We start from the raw sequence: 16,997 nt of genomic DNA, 5'->3' as shown, positions 1-16,997 counted from the left end.
ATGTACACACATACACAAGTATAAAAAGTTATCTTACCAAAACTGTTATATAACTTAATATAAACTATAATAAAATGATTATATAAGCTTAATGCGAGGAGAGGGAAACGAGAGGGGTGATCATGTGGGTGGGGTTGGAAATGAAGAACAGGCATGGCAAAGAGAGTGAGGCAGCTTACATTCCATAAGGAGAAGCCAACAGACAGTGCCTAAAACTGAAAATCAAGAATACCATTTAAGGATACTAAAGCAAGTACCAAATAATCAGCTAAGAGAGAGAAAAGAACTTGTCCCAGGGAAGGGAAAAATTGTAGATACGAAGTTGGAAGCCTATTGCTCCTCTAACAAATCTGGTAGAACTATTTATGGTCTCTTTAAAGCCAAAAAAAAAACTGAAGGAAAAAAGAACACCTAAAATGTCACCATTTACAAGCGGAACCTTCATCATCCCATCTCTTGCTTAATTCTTCACTTCTATCACATTCTGTGAGTCAGCATTAACCCCTGGCCTGAAGGAAAGCTCTCTAAGCAGAAGCGACTGCCCCCCATCAACTCTCTGGTTAGCTCACTTGTCAGTCTTAAGATGAATATAAAAGATAATAAAGGAAGAGAAACTCAACCTTTCTTCTCTTTTATCCCCTAACGAAAAACAAAGCTACAGACAAAAGTTAAGGTATCTAAAAATTCAAATTAAAAAAAACAATTTCCACTTGCACATTACAATGCATGAACTACTGGCAAATGGCAGAAGAATAACCATAGTATGGAAATATGAATTTAAACATTTCTAAATGTAGTTTGAAAATAGGTATAACTTTTAAACTCAAGATATACACAATTAAGGCACTAGTGTTGTCAAGTTAAGGTGCCCCTAATCCATAAAAATTAGGCCAAAGACAGTGCAATAAAATTATGTGAAATATACTCATTTATCAATTTCTAAATAAATCTGATTTATTTTTAACTGACATCTTAATTATCCATATTTACATCTGGAATATAACAACTTTTCTCTCTTTTAACAATCTGAGACAAACAAAATGTTATGATTATACATTAGCTATGCCTCCTCAGTTTCTAGAGCTGAAATGCCATGTCAATTACTAAATAAGATTTAATTTTACCTTGTTTAATCTGTCCTTGCACAACATTACTGGAAGTTGGAGGGGAACCCCTTGCCTTAGAAAGGTCTGGGGTGCTTGGTCTAGGTGGCCTTTAAATAGAAGAAGAAAATACATGTATATATATAGTCATATTTTCAGATTTCCAGAACCATTTAAAATATTGAACTTTCAAGTTCCAAATGAATTGCAAAAGAAACACATAAAGAACATTTTCAATTTACTGTTCCAGAAAGATGGGGTGCTTTTTTGTTTTGTGCCTGTTAACATTCTCCATTTCAAATTTTAATATACTAAATTAAATGATTAGCAAATAGCAAGTAAAAATTTTACATCTAAAATTTATGCCTTATACTAGTTTAAGAAATATCTATGAACACTTTAATGTACTACCACCCACAGATAAATATCATAATTAGTCCTTCATTCTTCAATATTAGCATGCTGAGATTTCAGCCCACCCCATATCTTTGGTCCAAATAAATTCATGGAATCCAGCCCTAACATCCAAAAAAGGTAAAGCGTTAAGAAATCTTGGATGCTAGAGGCAGACTGTCTCATTTTGAATTCTGGCTCTACTACTTACTACTTGCGTGACGTTGGACAAGTTACTTAACCTCTTTGTGTCTCAGTTTTCTTATCTATAATAGTAGGATAATAAAAGTACCTACCTTATAGGGTTAAGAGCATTAACAAGAAGCATCTGTAAAGTGCTTACAACAGAGCCAGACACAAGGTAAGTGCTACTTAAGTTTTTGTTAGATTAAAAAAAAATTCTTAGTATGGTCAACTCTCAATAAAGTATAATAAAACCACAGTTTAAAAAGTTGTCTTCATGACTTCTGGAAAATAGGAAATACACATTCAGGTACAGTATTCTAGAATATTAAAATAGTCTTCACCTGCACTTAAAAAAGTTTTCTCTTTTGCCACTGAAAAACTCTGACCACACTTCTCACAAAATTCTGAAGCCAATCACTGAGCACACATAGCATTCATCACATATGGGTCACAAAGAAGAGAAGCATTTTAACCTAACATACATTTGAATTAAATGTTAGTGCAAACTTTAAGTAGATATAATTCTAAGATGATATTTACTGAAGAGCTAGTCTATAATTCATTTATTAAAGCTGAATTGTAACCTAGTCCCTCATTCCAATTTTTTTTTAAAAATAGCTAGTGAGCATGTCTGACTATGGATAAAACCGTATATTTGTATCATGTTTTAAATCATGCATATTATGTTCTAAAATTTAAAGGGGAAACACTGAAATGATACAAAAATGCTAAAGTGTGTAGAGCCAAAAAAAGTAATAAAGTGACAAAAGTAAAACAGGTTTTTTTTTTTTCAAACATAAGAATAAAATCAAACTATCATTGTCACACCTGGTAGGGCCCTTCTTCATATGATCACCAATAAAAGTTGCATTGGTCATACTCATTAAGGTATTTGCCAAAGATATGACGGACAGAAGATGTTGTGTGGTGACGGCTCGGGACACTCCATAAGTTCCTTTTCCTACTCCCTCAGTTGCTGGCAGCTTCCTTCCTACTTCTGCTTTCCCGTGTGACAGTTTACAAGCAGCCTGATTATAACCAGGAAGCATCAGTGACATATGACCTCCTCTGGATAAGAGACCAAATGATACTGTGCAATGGGGTTTGAGCATTCCAAGGCGATCAAGACAAACTTCATCCAGAACTTCATTCAAACCCCAGGCATGAAGGCAGGACATGAATAATTTTGCAGTGTCCATAGTTAAATTATATTCTAATAGGGTCAATGGCTTAGATTTGCTGGCCCGATATTCAGGATCACTTTCTTCCCTTCTTTGCCTCATTATCTCCTCATCCTCCTCTTCATCATCAAGGAGATGTTCCTTTATGTTCTCTTTGATAGTTTCTTTCACTTGTTGGAAGAGAACTGCTGCTCTCTTTCCAGTTAGAAAAGAGCCTCCTTTGTCTGAACTGCCAGATGCTTTTTGCAAATTCTCTGGGGAAATAAGCGCAGTATTCGGCCTAGAGGCTTCTTCAGTCAGGAGTTGAATAATCAACGCTTCCACATCAAAGAAAAGCACATGTATGTCCGGGTCTGTTAGGTTTGTCTTTATTGCTTGAACCATCAGGGAGTTATGAGAATATTTAGGTAAATTTCCCTGCAATAAATATTTTTAAAAGATGGTTATAATTAAAAGTGTTTAATTTCACACATTCATTAACAAACAATAAATAGTCAAAGGAATTTAAATGCTTATTAACCTGTCTTTTTAGGTACCTATACCATTGTAAGTAACACACTAACTCTGTCAATCAGCAGCATGTAAAAGATATGAACTTAAACAATTAAAAGATCTTTATGCTGAAATAACTGAAATTGTTGATTACTTTTTAAAAACAAGGAAATAACAGTTTATTATATTGAAGCAGGGAATCTTTTTACTCACAGAACAGATTAAAAGTTGTTTCAATAACTTATATGCAAATTCTATCTCTGAGAATGAACTACCATCCCACCTGAAAAAATAATCCGTTTATCACAGTTACTCATCCTTTTAAGTTGCTGCATCATCAAATCCCTCCTTTTTCTATTTTACCTTCCATCTCTCCCTGTTCACAGATTCTTTTCCCTCAACAGAGAACATGTTCAAGTCTATTTAGATTCTAAAAATAGTGTTACCTTTGACTATGCCCCCTCTTCTCTTTCTCTCTCCTCCTACTGCCCCTTTCAGCCAAATTTATGGAAAGTAGTAGACTAACCCAATGGAAACTTTTCAGTCCCTCTCCTCCTTAATCTCTTTGCAGTATCTGACATTGTTATTTTTGCTGAGAGAGAGAGAGAAAGTATAAATAAAAATAAAAAGCCACCTCTCCCAGCTTCCAAGAGAACACCTTCCTGGTGACTCTTCTAATTCTGACCCACCCTTTCAGTCGGTTGCCTTGACAACTCACTCTTCCTTCAACATTAGAACTATCATCTATATGTAGGTGGCTCCCTAATTTCCATCATCAGCCAGACCAGCCTCCTGAAGGAGTTTCAATCCTGTATTTACAACTTGTATTGGATGTCCCACAGTACCTCATATTTAATATGCCCCAATCTCCACCCTCCCACTAAACCTGCTCTAACCATCAGGGGAGAATCTGTCCTCTTCCATTCTATCCCCACCACTACCATCTACACATCTAGACCTTATCTTCTCTCCTCTAACCAGGTCTCTGTGTGCCCCTAGTCTCTCCTCACTCCAGTGTCACCTCCACAGAGCCACGAGACTGCTCTCTGAAGCAAAAATCTAATCACGTCACTCTTCTGCCAAAAAAATTGCCATTATCATGGGTTATGAAGAGAAATACAAAATACAAAATTATTAAAAACTACATCAAAATATAGGTGAATATATCTGATCTCAAGGTGAGAGAGGACTTTCGAAACATACTTAAATTTAAAATTTATTACTAAGAAAATATTAAACGGCAACTAAGAAATAGGAATAAAATGTGCCAGAAACAGGACTGATGAAGACTTACAATCTATATAAATATTTCTTAAAATCAATGAGAAAAATACTAATGCCCAAAGAAAAGGGAAAAATACCATAAAGATCACAGACAATCCACAGAAAAAGAAACATTAATGGTCAATAAATATGGAGAAAAACCTGCTCAAACTCAAGGAAATAACAGCTAAAATAACCACAAGACACCATTTATAAAATTAACAAACAGTAAACACTCAAAATACTTGGCCAGAAGCAAAATGAAAGTCAAACTCACATGCTGCACACATAAATTTCAATAGCAGCCTTTTGGAAGAGTAATTTGGTAAAATACATTGTGAGCCCTTGAGATTGTTTGATTCAGTACATTTATGTCTAGAACCCCATCCTTAACAGTCAGAAATACACACAAGGATTTATGTACGAAGATGTTGAGTGAAACAGTATCCATTATTTAAAACTGAAAACCTAAATAATCTAACAGTAAGGAAATAGGTAAATAATTTAAACATAGCCACACAATAGAATAAATACTGCAATCATTACAAAACACACTTTCTGGGCACATTTCATCACATGGCAAAATGCCCATGTTCCAATTTTAAGTGAGACAAAATTACACACATGCATTGCCAAACACACACGGTATGGTTCTGATTTCATTTACTTAATGCTTAAGTATATAATTGAGCATGGGGAGAAACACTGAAAAGAAATACATGAAAATGTAAACAGTAACTACATTTTATGATGGAATTATATAGGATTTTCATTTTCTTCATATTTCTATATATTTCTCAAATTGTACATAATCAATATATACTATTTTCATAATTAGAAAATAAAGTTCTAGGATAAAATGCAAAATCTTTCAGCACAACATTCAAGGCCCACACGGTCTGACAGCAAATACTTTCCCAGCTCTAACACAGGCTCTAGTACCATAACCATGGTCTCTCATCCATCAATCCTCTTATTTATTCCTTTGCCCAAAATACTCTTCTTTGTTCTACTCCAATACCTTCTTTTCCATCAAGACCCTAATTCTCCCAAGGGAAGTCAGTCTACAATGAATCTAGCTCCCATAACATTTTGTATCTACGATACACGACAAATTTGTCTGTCTTGGTTATATTTATACAATTAGTTTATGTATTTACACTTTCCTGTACTCTGTGAGAACTAACTACATCTTACTCATCCTATTTAACCCTAAGCCTAGCACAGCACCTGGAAGAGTGAAGAAAGACTTATAAAAATCTTTATAAAATTATTTTAAATTACTAACTCTTCTATTGTAAAATTACAGCAAATCCCCTTAACTGGTCTCTCTTCTGTCTCAACCCTCCTCCCATATGACTATGTTTCTTTCTGGCTTAAGAGGCTTCAATGGCATTTTATAACCCAAGGATAAAAACTTTGCAAAGCAAAGACTTCTTGACAAAGTACAAAACATCCTCCAAAATATCTTGTTGCCTACTTCTCCAATTTCATCTCTAACTACATTCCCTTTATCTTCTACTGCAACCAAACTAAACCACTTGTACCTTCCAGAACACGCAGTTTCAGGCATTTGTACCTTTGCATTGCTTATGCCAGGATGATGCTCCTTTCTCATTCTCCCCACTGCCACTCAACTCATACTTCTACCCATCTTTCAAAAAGCATCTCAAGTGTCTGCTCTTCCAAAAACTATTTCCAGAATTATCACTAATTCTGCCTCCTTTATATAAACCTCTGCTCTGAATTGAATGAGCGATGCTTAAAGGAAGGTAGAAAATAAATATTGTTTCTGTACTATAGCTTAAGAACCTAATGTGTTACTTATGATAAATTTACACTACAAAAAATATGAAGTAAAAAGAAAACCAAGACTTTCTGAATTTGATTCTTGTATTTAATTCATTCATTCTACATTAACCTATATTTGTGCAAGACACCGGGGAAATGAAGATAAATAAGATGGTTTTCTAGACATGGAGCTCAAAACTAACAGATAATGACCTATAAAGACATTATTACAATGTAATATAAATAGTGCTACAAATAAAGGGAGATTGGAAGGTATGATAAAGGGACACAATGGAGAAATTACCAACTCCACCTTGGGTGACCAGAGAGATCCTCACTGAAGGGGTAACATGAGCAATGAAAAGGCACAAAGATGTGAAAAAGGATAAAGGCAGGAAACATCACAGGATGGATGTTGATGAAACCACAGGTGACTAAGATGAAGAAAGCAAGGGATGTTTCATTGGGAGCACAGAGGTCCACACTAAGGCTTTTAAACTTTATCTTGCAGGCTCGGAAGCCACTAAAGCAGCACTTCTCTCAGAATCATCAGGGGTGCTAGTTAAAATACAGGTTCCTGGGCCTGATATCAGATCTGAATCAGTGCATCTCAGGATTGACCAGAATCTGCCTAATGAGAACCCGAGATGACTTTATGCAGTAAAGTATGAAAACTACTGTCTGAAGGCTTTAATGAGAGGAGTTAACACGATGAAATTTAATTTTATAAATGTTTATCCACCAGCAATGCCGGCTAAAAAGAAGCAAGATCAGAGTCATGACTATGAATTGAGAGAAAACAGAAGCCATCCAGATGAGGGAATATAAAGTATGCAATAGTACTGAGAATGTAAAAGATGGGATGGATTGAAGAATGTCTACAACACTCTTTTATTTCTCACACCACTGTGTTTTGTATTTGCCTTTTCAAACACTGAATGTGTAATGCAAACACTATGCTTAATGCTTTGTAGCTACTGACACTAATCTGACTGAATGATACATAAAATTAAATATTTATAATACATTATATCTAACATATTATTAATATGAAAATCATTATTAATAATGATAGATACCACATACTAAAGTGTTGCTATGGCCCAGGCATTATGCTAGGCATTAGAGTTGGCTATGTCACAGCAAAAGGTAAAATATCATTTTATACCATCTTATATCAACATCAGGTAGACAAATGTGACATTAGGTGTGAGGGAATAGGTAATAACAACATTAGATAAAAGAGCCCACCACAGTACTTTAGTAAATATTGTCTTTCCAGTAAAGATCTATAAAACTCTTTCAGGAGAAAGAGAGACCATTACTACCAAAGAATATAAAATCAAACATGTTTTGTAAAGAAATTACTGAAGCAGCAAGAGTGGCTTGAAGAAAAAAGATGACAAGAGTGAGGATACAAGGTTGACTTTCAAGCTCTCTCTGAAGTCAACCACATATATGCCCCTTTCAGCACCCCCAGATCTGCCCAGGGTTTCTGTCTCTTTCTGGGAGGTGTGCCAGCAGACAACCTATGTCCTTGGACAACTGAAAGGTTATCTAATGTCTGGTACCATGATATCTGGATGTGATTGTGTACGACTCCTCTTATCACAACCTCTCAGTGATACTGATTGTGTCATTGTGACAAAAACTGTATCTAATAGAAATCCACAGTCAGAAAAAAAGAGTAAAAAAATAAATAAAACAACAATAAAAACAGATAAGAAAGAACAGAAGGAGACTGAATGAAAGGAGAGAAAATGTCCCATCCTCAAGTCCTGCAGACAAACTATAACTTCTGATATCACCAAGTCCTGCATATGACCCCATAATGCCTGACAATGGATACTGCTGACTTAACAAACAGCATCTTATTACAACAAAATATAGATATCCAGCAAAGTTGTGAGGGTAAGATTTTAGCTAAATGGGTAGAGATGGCAGACTTGATCACCAACACGTTTGGTATTCTATTGCATTACGCTAAGATTAGCTAAAGGAAAAGGAATAAAAACATCTACCAAACCGCAAGGGTCTCTGGCTTAATCATAAGATACACACATCCAAAGAAGACTAATTCACTCAAATCATCTTATATTCTTAACAATTTCAAATACAGGCTATCTGATCCTGGAAATTCTTTAACTGGAATGTTAGTATGCTTGCTCTGCCACCTTTATTAGAACATATGAAATGTGTGCTCACAAACTCACTTTTACATTATCATGGAGGAAGATTAAACTCAATTCAACAAATATTTGTGGAGTCCCTACTATATCCACGATGCCTGGGAGAAAATAAAGCCTCTGTACTTCAGGCAATAATTTAAGAACTTACTTGAAAAGGGACAATAAGGAAAGCTAAGTCATAAGGTATATACAAATGAAATGGTCTCAAATTTGCTACTAAAACTCAATGGTAAATGCAAAACACCTACACATATTTACTAAAAAAGCTAGTAAAACAGATATTTTTGACATCTTCATTGTAGGTACTAAGCCTATAACTTTATATTTTCTGTATAGGGGAAACTACAGATTTAGCCATTACAAATATTAAATAAGGAATCTGACCTACAATACTACAGAAATGCAACAAGAGGAAAAAATTATTGGATTGCTTGCTCATCACTACAAGCGAACCTGTGGCAATCACTGCAATCGTGTCTAAAGTGAAAAGCCAAGGAAAATGACAGAACTATGATCGTGAGCTTAATCCTTATTCAAACATGGGTATTTTTAAGCACAAGTGCACACATGCACGCCATAAGAAGCAGCTCCCAGCAACAAAAAAAACAACTTACAATCTGCGGAGAAGAAAATGTTGATGTTCCCTTGTTATAATATTTATTATCATATATTTGAATATATGCTAGGTTAAACCACATCTGCTGAAACACCTGATAGTTTTGTTGCCTAAAACCAACATTAAAATGATATTTTAAGTATATTTCACTTTATCCAATGACTTAGAGAAATTTGAAACACTGGGAATAATTTTACTCTTGCACCATTCACTTCAATGGTTAAAATCATACTTATTCCTGAATCATTTTTTAATGTCCCGGTTTAAGACTACTTTTAAAGTTACCTCATAAAATAATTTATTATTTTTCCTGAAAGAGCACTGAGTCTAATCTATAACTATAATATTAAATAGTTTGGATTTCTACCTAAACATAAAGTTGATTTTTGCCAATAAGCATTAAACATCGGCTGATTTTGATGCTAAAGTGTAAAGCAGAAGAGTGGATTATTTAACAAAAAAATCTGAATCCACTTTGAAACCATAGATCAAGGATACTAAGAATAAGACTAGGAAATGTTCTATATCTCACACACATACATATACATGTGTGCTTCTATAAATATCAATACTGAGTAATAAAATAGAATACAAGAAAAAAATATGTATTTGACAAATATTAATATAATAGTTTACAAAATAATTATGTAGGTATTTTTATAATACATGTTCTTAATAATTTTTAGTTTCCTAAGGATAGTATAAAGAACTGGTTTATTACCGAAGAATATTTTGGTAGAAAAAATAAATAAAAAACAATAATTTGGGACCAGCCCTGATGGCCTAGGGGTTAAAGTTCAGCAGACTCCACTTTGGCGGCCTAGGTTCAGTTCCCAGGGGCAGAACCATATCACTTGTCTGTCAGTAGCCATGCTGTGGTGGCAGCTCACATAGAAGAACTAGAAGGACTTACAACTAGAATATACAACTATGCACTGGGGCTTTGGGGAAGAAAAAAATATATCTATATTAAAAAATAATAATTGTATTCCTGATCATGGATATTTTATTGCATAAATATCTCTAAAAGAATCTCTGAAATTCTAATACATAATGTTAAATGCAAAAGGTTCAATGAATAAAAATATACTGATGTCTTAACGTACTTTTAAAATACTCTAAAATTAGGTAAGGGAAAATTCAATCATCTACTACAAAAAAAATATGGTTTTAATCTTAATGATTTTAAGTCTTAGGAAAAGGGAAGGAGGAGAGTGAGGAAGGAAGAAAGAGCGGGGAGAATGGAGAGGGAAGTGCAAAAACTATCAAGGAAATCTTTAAGACTGCAATGGATATTTGGTGCCCTCTGCTGTCGAATTGTTGTTACTTAATACTGATGGTAAGGATAATGGTGAGATGAGTCCTTTGTCAGAGAATCCACTTAAGCTGGAATTAGACAATATACTTCTCCTAAATATTTGATTTTATATAGGATAGATTTTATGATTAGGTATGAATGACAATATACTCATTGGAGTTGATGTTATTTTACTTCACGTGTTTTCATTAACAAGTGTATCAATAAGCACAAACCAAGAAGAGATATTTAACCCATTGAAGGGTTTTAAGGTTTGATACTGTACTAAAATTTATTTCACATGACATAAATAAAATGCAAACGAATCAAAAGTTAATTATAAGTATTGAATATAAACACTTAGATCATGTCTTTAATAAAGAAATTATCTTCTAAAGACGTTTCTATGGGTGTCTTACTGGAAAATGTTTGAATAATAATAATACCCAATGGTATTAATATATTAGAAGATTCATACACTACGTTTACACAACACTAGCACAAAAGAAATCGACTTGCAACTCTTGCCAAAGGGCCAAGTTACCAAAGTAACAAGACCCGGAGCCCTGGAGGCCAGAGCACCCCTCCTCGGTAGACAGACCTTTCTGTGTGAACCAGTTAACTCCCCTAGCATCAAGTCTTCCACCCTCCAAACAAAGAAAAGACGACCTACTTCAGAGAGATGTAAACAGCTAACAGATAACACAAGCATTATTCCTTTTGCTGGTAAAAAAAGATAAACTCAGCTCAGTTTATCTCAAATGAATGTTAAAGACGCATGTGAAAACTGTCTAAACCAACTAAAGGAAAGAAACTGTTAAAAAAAAAAAAAAAAAGAAAGAAAGAAAAAAAGCCCTCCTGTTAGAACATACCCTCCTGGGTGTTCCAAAAACCTTAACACATTTGTGAATGAATGGAGACAAGACGAGATTCTGGGCAGCTGACTTGGTAAGAAGTCAAATAATGACAATTGACGAATAACAACAAAATGAAAAGGAAGAACAAAAACCACTCTAATCTACCCTGGGTCACTCGTGAGCAATCTCTAATTGCAGAAATAACCACACTCAAGCAGATTCTAACCCATTTTTAACCCTCTTCTCCCATCACTGCCAGCTTTGGCAGGCATCTCACCAGTCTCACTGCATTCATTCACCATCGCCAACCACGTCTGCACAACACGGTTTTTTTTGTCTGGGATGTTCTTCCCCACTTTTTTTCCTGATGTCAAGCCTCCACGCAAATGACTCTCTTCAGAAAAGCCTCCCCAACAATTCTTCAGGTCAGTTCACCTCCTTAGGGCTCTCTCCCACATGGATCACACCTTAAGTAGTATAAAGCTCACCACAATGAACTGCACACTGTCTTCCACATCAGAGCAGGAACTCCTCAACGCCAGGGCCTGCTGTGTGTGGATGTGATTAATGCACTCTCCAAATGTTCTCGCTTGGGGCCTAGCTTATAGTAGGCACTCAATATGTGCTGAATGAATGAAATCAATCAATCAATCAAGAGTACTAAACTAGTGTGTGCTGAATACCTACTGTGATAAATGTTTTCAAACATTTGTCCATTTAACTTCATTACAACCTTATTACCCCTACTTTAAAGCTAAAAACAAATGGAAGCTAAGAGCTAAGTCAGTCAGTCACACAGATCACATAGCTAGTCAATGGTTAGGATATAGGAGGAAGTCAGCGTCCTACTGTATCTGCCTGACACTCAATTCTAGATATCAAGAGGTTCTCAGCGTTAGTTCTGCAGAAATTCTAGAGATGGCAAGGAGGGTAGTGAGGTAAAGGGTGAATCCACTCCATTTTAATCAACCATCAAATACTGGGTCATTCACAGTGATTCAATGAAGACTTTGTGCTGGGCACTGGAAATACAAGGAGGAATACTGAATGGTCTTTTGAGGAGCTCTTAGTCTGAGATAGAGCAGTGGTTCTCAGCCAGGGGTGATTTTCCCCCCAGCCCCAAGTGACATTTGCAATGTCTGGAGACATCTTTGTTGGTCACAACTGGGAGAGGGTGCTAATGACATCTAGTGGGTAGAGGCCAGGGATGCTGCTAAACATACTACAATGCACAGGGCAGCCCCTAGAACAAAGAATTATCCAGCCCAAAATGTCAATAGTGCTGAAGTTAAGAAACCCTGATACAGAGAAATAGACATGTAAATAAATATAACTCCTTGCTTCTCTATTGGTACAAGAGAATAAGTACCAGGATAGAAACATAAACCAAGTGCCAGAGGATCAGAGAAGATCCAACTGACTCTGCTAGACTTGGCACATTATCTGAAAAATACAGGGGCTTTGTAGAGACAGTGGTCATAGAACCAAGGCTCATGAGATGAGTAGGAGTTAGCCAGGTGAAGGCGGTGGGAGAGACCAGGGCATTCCAGGCACAGCAAATAGCACGTACTACATTTACTGAAAGTATATGACTACGGTTTTCTAGACTTTCAGTATTCTATTTAGATGTCACATTATCATGAACTGCACTGTAATGGTACCAAGATTCTAGTGCATATGAACATATGAATTTCCCATAAAAGGAATGTTTTCATATCAGTGCATCTTAAGTGTTGGTTTTCAATCGCTGTTATTCTTTCTTTTAAATTATAAGTTCCCATTAGTTTCATCACTTAGTTTGTTTTGAATTTTTTATTTGCATTAACAATATTTTGAACTATTATTTTCTAAAAACAGGAATAAGGCATGTATGAGTCCTATGGTTAAGTCGTATACTCAATTCCTATTCCCGAATTAGCCTCTCAAATGGCACTGCACTCTCATAGTGTTTTTTACAGTGAAAGTAGGAAATACTGGGAAAGTGAGCTTCAGGGTCTTTGGTGCCACCAAAGATTGAGAGCCATAGTTACCCTCACAACTCCTTGGTTGTCTCAACTCCAGTCAACTTCAGTTCCACTTTACTTCGGCCAACCATTCTTATGGCCATGCACATTGGATGTGTCCTCACCTCAAAAATCTTAACATTAACATCTCCACACTGACTACAATCTTCTATAGTTCCAGATCTTCCACCATACCTACTCTTCAACCTCTGAGAGCAGTGGTTCCCAAAGTGCTGCACATTAGAATCATCTGGGGAACTTTAAAACCCCCAACGCACCAATTGCACCCATACTAATTAAATCAGAAAGCCCTGAGTAGGAGCCAGGCATCAGTAGTTTTTAAAGATCCTCAGGTAATTTCAATTTGCAGCAGTTTGGGAACCACGATCATAGAGGCATTCAGTCCCTGGATTCCACAATCTTTTCAAAGACTCCCAGCCTCATCCTCCTTCCCATTCCTTCACTAATGAGTCTAAAACCAGAGGTTAATCATATCAATCAATCTTTTACAACTACCCTCAATGCCCGTTTACCTCTGAATTACAAAACTGCAATTCTGGAACAGTGACAAAATTTACCTTCCATTTTTTCCTACACCTTTTTCTACAGTTAATTACAGCCTGTTACAACTATAAATTTACAGTCAATCTTTTTACTTGTTCTTAGCTCCCCCTCCCATTCCCCACTCTCCACCCCTCTCATCAAGGCTCCTACTCAACTCAGGTGCTTGCTCCCTTCCTCTCCACAATCTTACCTTCAACTTCTTGGAAAAATGTGAAGGCTTTAGGGAATGCTCTCTCTTCAATTACCATCCACTATCCACAGAAATACATAACCATCCACCTAGCCTGTCCTTCTTTCCTTCAGTTTCAGAAAATAAAGTGTTCCTCCTCCAGGTTAAAGCCAACTGCCTTCCCTCTGCCCTTGAAATATGCCATTCCCTCATCCCCTGTGGAACCTAGCCTTATCAGTTTTCTCCTCCCTATCCTGATCTTGAACTTCCCTCTCTTTATTGGCTCTTTACCCTTAATCCAAAAACATTCTCACCTGTCTTCAAAACTGTATTTCCCTCTATTCTCTTTCTCCTTCCCTTATCATACAAACTTTTCAAAAGTATCCTACACTTGCTATTTCTATTCCCACACTTCCCATTCACTCCTTAACCCACTACAATCAAGCTTCTGCCCCCAACATCCTGGGGAGACAGTTCTGAAAAAGGATACTAATGATCTCATTGACAAACACATTTTAATCCTTCTAACACTCAAAGATCTACTGCATTTGACACAATTGATCATTCTCTACCTTCGTGAAACTCTTGACTCCCTCTGTTTGCAAGTCAGCACATTCGTCTGGCTCTCCTCATACTCACACCACTCCTTCTTCAAATCGTTTCCTCTTCCTCTCACTAAGGTTGGTCTCCCAAGAGTCCATTTCAGCCTATTTACCATCTCTGAATGATCTCATCCACTTCCATGGTTTTAAGTATCAGGAGCATGTTGGCGATTCCTCAATCTGTATATCCATCACCACCACACCCCCCATCACATACAAAGCAACTCATCATCATCCCCCACAAAACCTATTCCTACATTCGCTATCACACTTGATAGAGACACCTTCTACTCAATCACCCAATCAGAAGACCTGTGAGTCAACCTCCCTCATCGCCTGTACCTAATTAATCATTAGGTTCTGCCAAATATCACTCACAAACAATTCTTGAATTTAAACACTCCTCTATATTCCCTCAAATCTGTTGTATATACTGGTTTTCATATAAAATTCTTTTTGAGAAAAGGATTCTAATTCTATTTTGTTAGAAGTTTGAAAGCCAGTGAGGTAAAAGATAAAGTTTAAGCACCTTCACATGGTACACATGGACTAGCCCCATTTCCCACCACTCCCTGTCTCTCCTCAGCTGATCCCCAGCAATACTGAACAACATGGTATTCCCTACTTCTCTCTTTGCATCTCGCATCCACTCCTCCCAGAACACACTGCCACCCATCTCCATCCATCACCTGATTATATTCTACTCATTCTTTAATGTCCCCTCCTCCACGAAGCCAGTCCTGATCGCCTCAAGCTAGGCCAGGTTTCTGCAATACTTTCTATATTTCTCAGCCATCTCCACTTACTGCACTGCATTGCATTTATCGTTTATATTTCCTGAGGGTAAATATCATGTCTTATTCATATTGGCTCTTCAGGGCCTAACACAGTACCTAGTAGTCAATAAATGTTTACTGAACTAGACTGATTCAATTATTTTCTAACAGAGGCTATAAAAGTCAAGAAGTTTGAAAATCTTTTATATGGTACAATAAAGAGCATATTTTTCAAGCATGTTAGAAGAGAAGAAATTATTTCTTACCCAAAGTACTAACATATTAATATTTAGCCCCAAATCTTTATACTTCTATCAAATTACTTCACAATACCTTCAAGTTCCCACATAAGAGTTAAATGTAAAGTATCATACATAAGGGCTCGAAGATCTGGCTGCTGAGAAGGTCATAGGGTTTAATGTATCCAGCATTCCTATTCTCTCAGCAGTCTGCCATTTGATTTATTATGTGATATGGTAAAGGAAATTCCTTCTTTGCTGTATCCCACACACACTGCACAACAATCTAAATTTCTTCTCAGGTACAGTGTGGTTTGTTAATGTATTTCTAAAGAAAAGCAAAACTATTCTGAATTTAAAACATCACAGAACAAGAATTCTTTTTCTTGATTCAGAATAATACAGTAAATTATATTTAATATGAACAATGAATTCCATTCACAAATCCACTGAACACCTACCAAGTGCAAGGCACAGAGCCCATAAGGCGCTAGAGCCACAGGGAGTTTCAGGAAGGAGAGTTCCCTTGTATATGTCATTACATGATGGTATTATGCAAAGATCACAATAAATCCAGTCATGTCTAATTTAAGGATCCTTAAAAAGGGAAGAGAACTAAAAACCATATAATCATCAAAAAATTTAGTAAATATGTAGTTTTGAGAGTTTAGTTTTATGCTTTAATGGAATAATTAGTATTGAATTCATAGTAACCTAAAACTCATTTCCCTTAAACTGGAGAAAAATTGTTGGAATGTTGAGTTGGAAATCTTCAAAGCATTCATCCCAAACTCTATGAAATATCCACACATGATGTGCACATGTCACACACAGAAAGGAGCACATGCACTCACAAACTACATATAGTATACTTTCTTATGTATATGAGAGCGAGGGAAATATGAAGGAAGAATAAGAGAGAACAACAGAATAAAGACATAAAAATAAACACATTAAACGAATGTGAACCATTTGTACAGAGATGAGAAGTATGAATGATTAATATAATGGATGGATTGTGGAAGGGAGGGAAAGATGGAGAAAGAGAGGGAGGCAGGCCAGCTGGACTTCATGGGCTGCCTTGTATTTACTTGTGTTTATGATAGAAACTAATGTAATAATGTATATTCAGAAACTGAACCCATTATCTTACCCATTTACCTGTGCCTAATCAATTACTTTAAATCTTTCAATATATGGTTCCAAAAAAAATTTTTTAAGCTTACTATTCTTTAAGGAATCTCTTTGCCAAAAGCCTCACATTAAACTCTCAAAT

The 16,997-nt window shown here is 36.1% G+C and overlaps 1 protein-coding gene across 27 annotated transcripts in view; it reads right to left on the bottom strand.

The window, feature by feature from the left end:
* Positions 1-16,997, bottom strand: part of WDR7 (WD repeat domain 7) — a 355,090-nt gene that overhangs the window by 246,773 nt on the left and 91,320 nt on the right. For all 27 annotated transcript variants that reach the window (XM_070627699.1, XM_070627700.1, XM_070627703.1 and 24 more), the window contains 2 exons: positions 2,511-3,280; positions 1,125-1,213 (listed from right to left, as the gene is read on the bottom strand). In XM_070627699.1, the coding sequence (XP_070483800.1) occupies positions 1,125-1,213; positions 2,511-3,280 (859 nt within the window). The remainder of the gene's footprint in view (positions 1-1,124; positions 1,214-2,510; positions 3,281-16,997) is intronic.

The sequence above is a fragment of the Equus przewalskii genome, chromosome 7, assembly GCF_037783145.1.
Source record: "Equus przewalskii isolate Varuska chromosome 7, EquPr2, whole genome shotgun sequence".
NCBI lineage: Eukaryota > Metazoa > Chordata > Mammalia > Perissodactyla > Equidae > Equus > Equus przewalskii.
The sequence above is the reverse complement of the archived record's forward strand: the minus strand, read 5'-3'. Positions and strand labels throughout refer to the sequence as shown.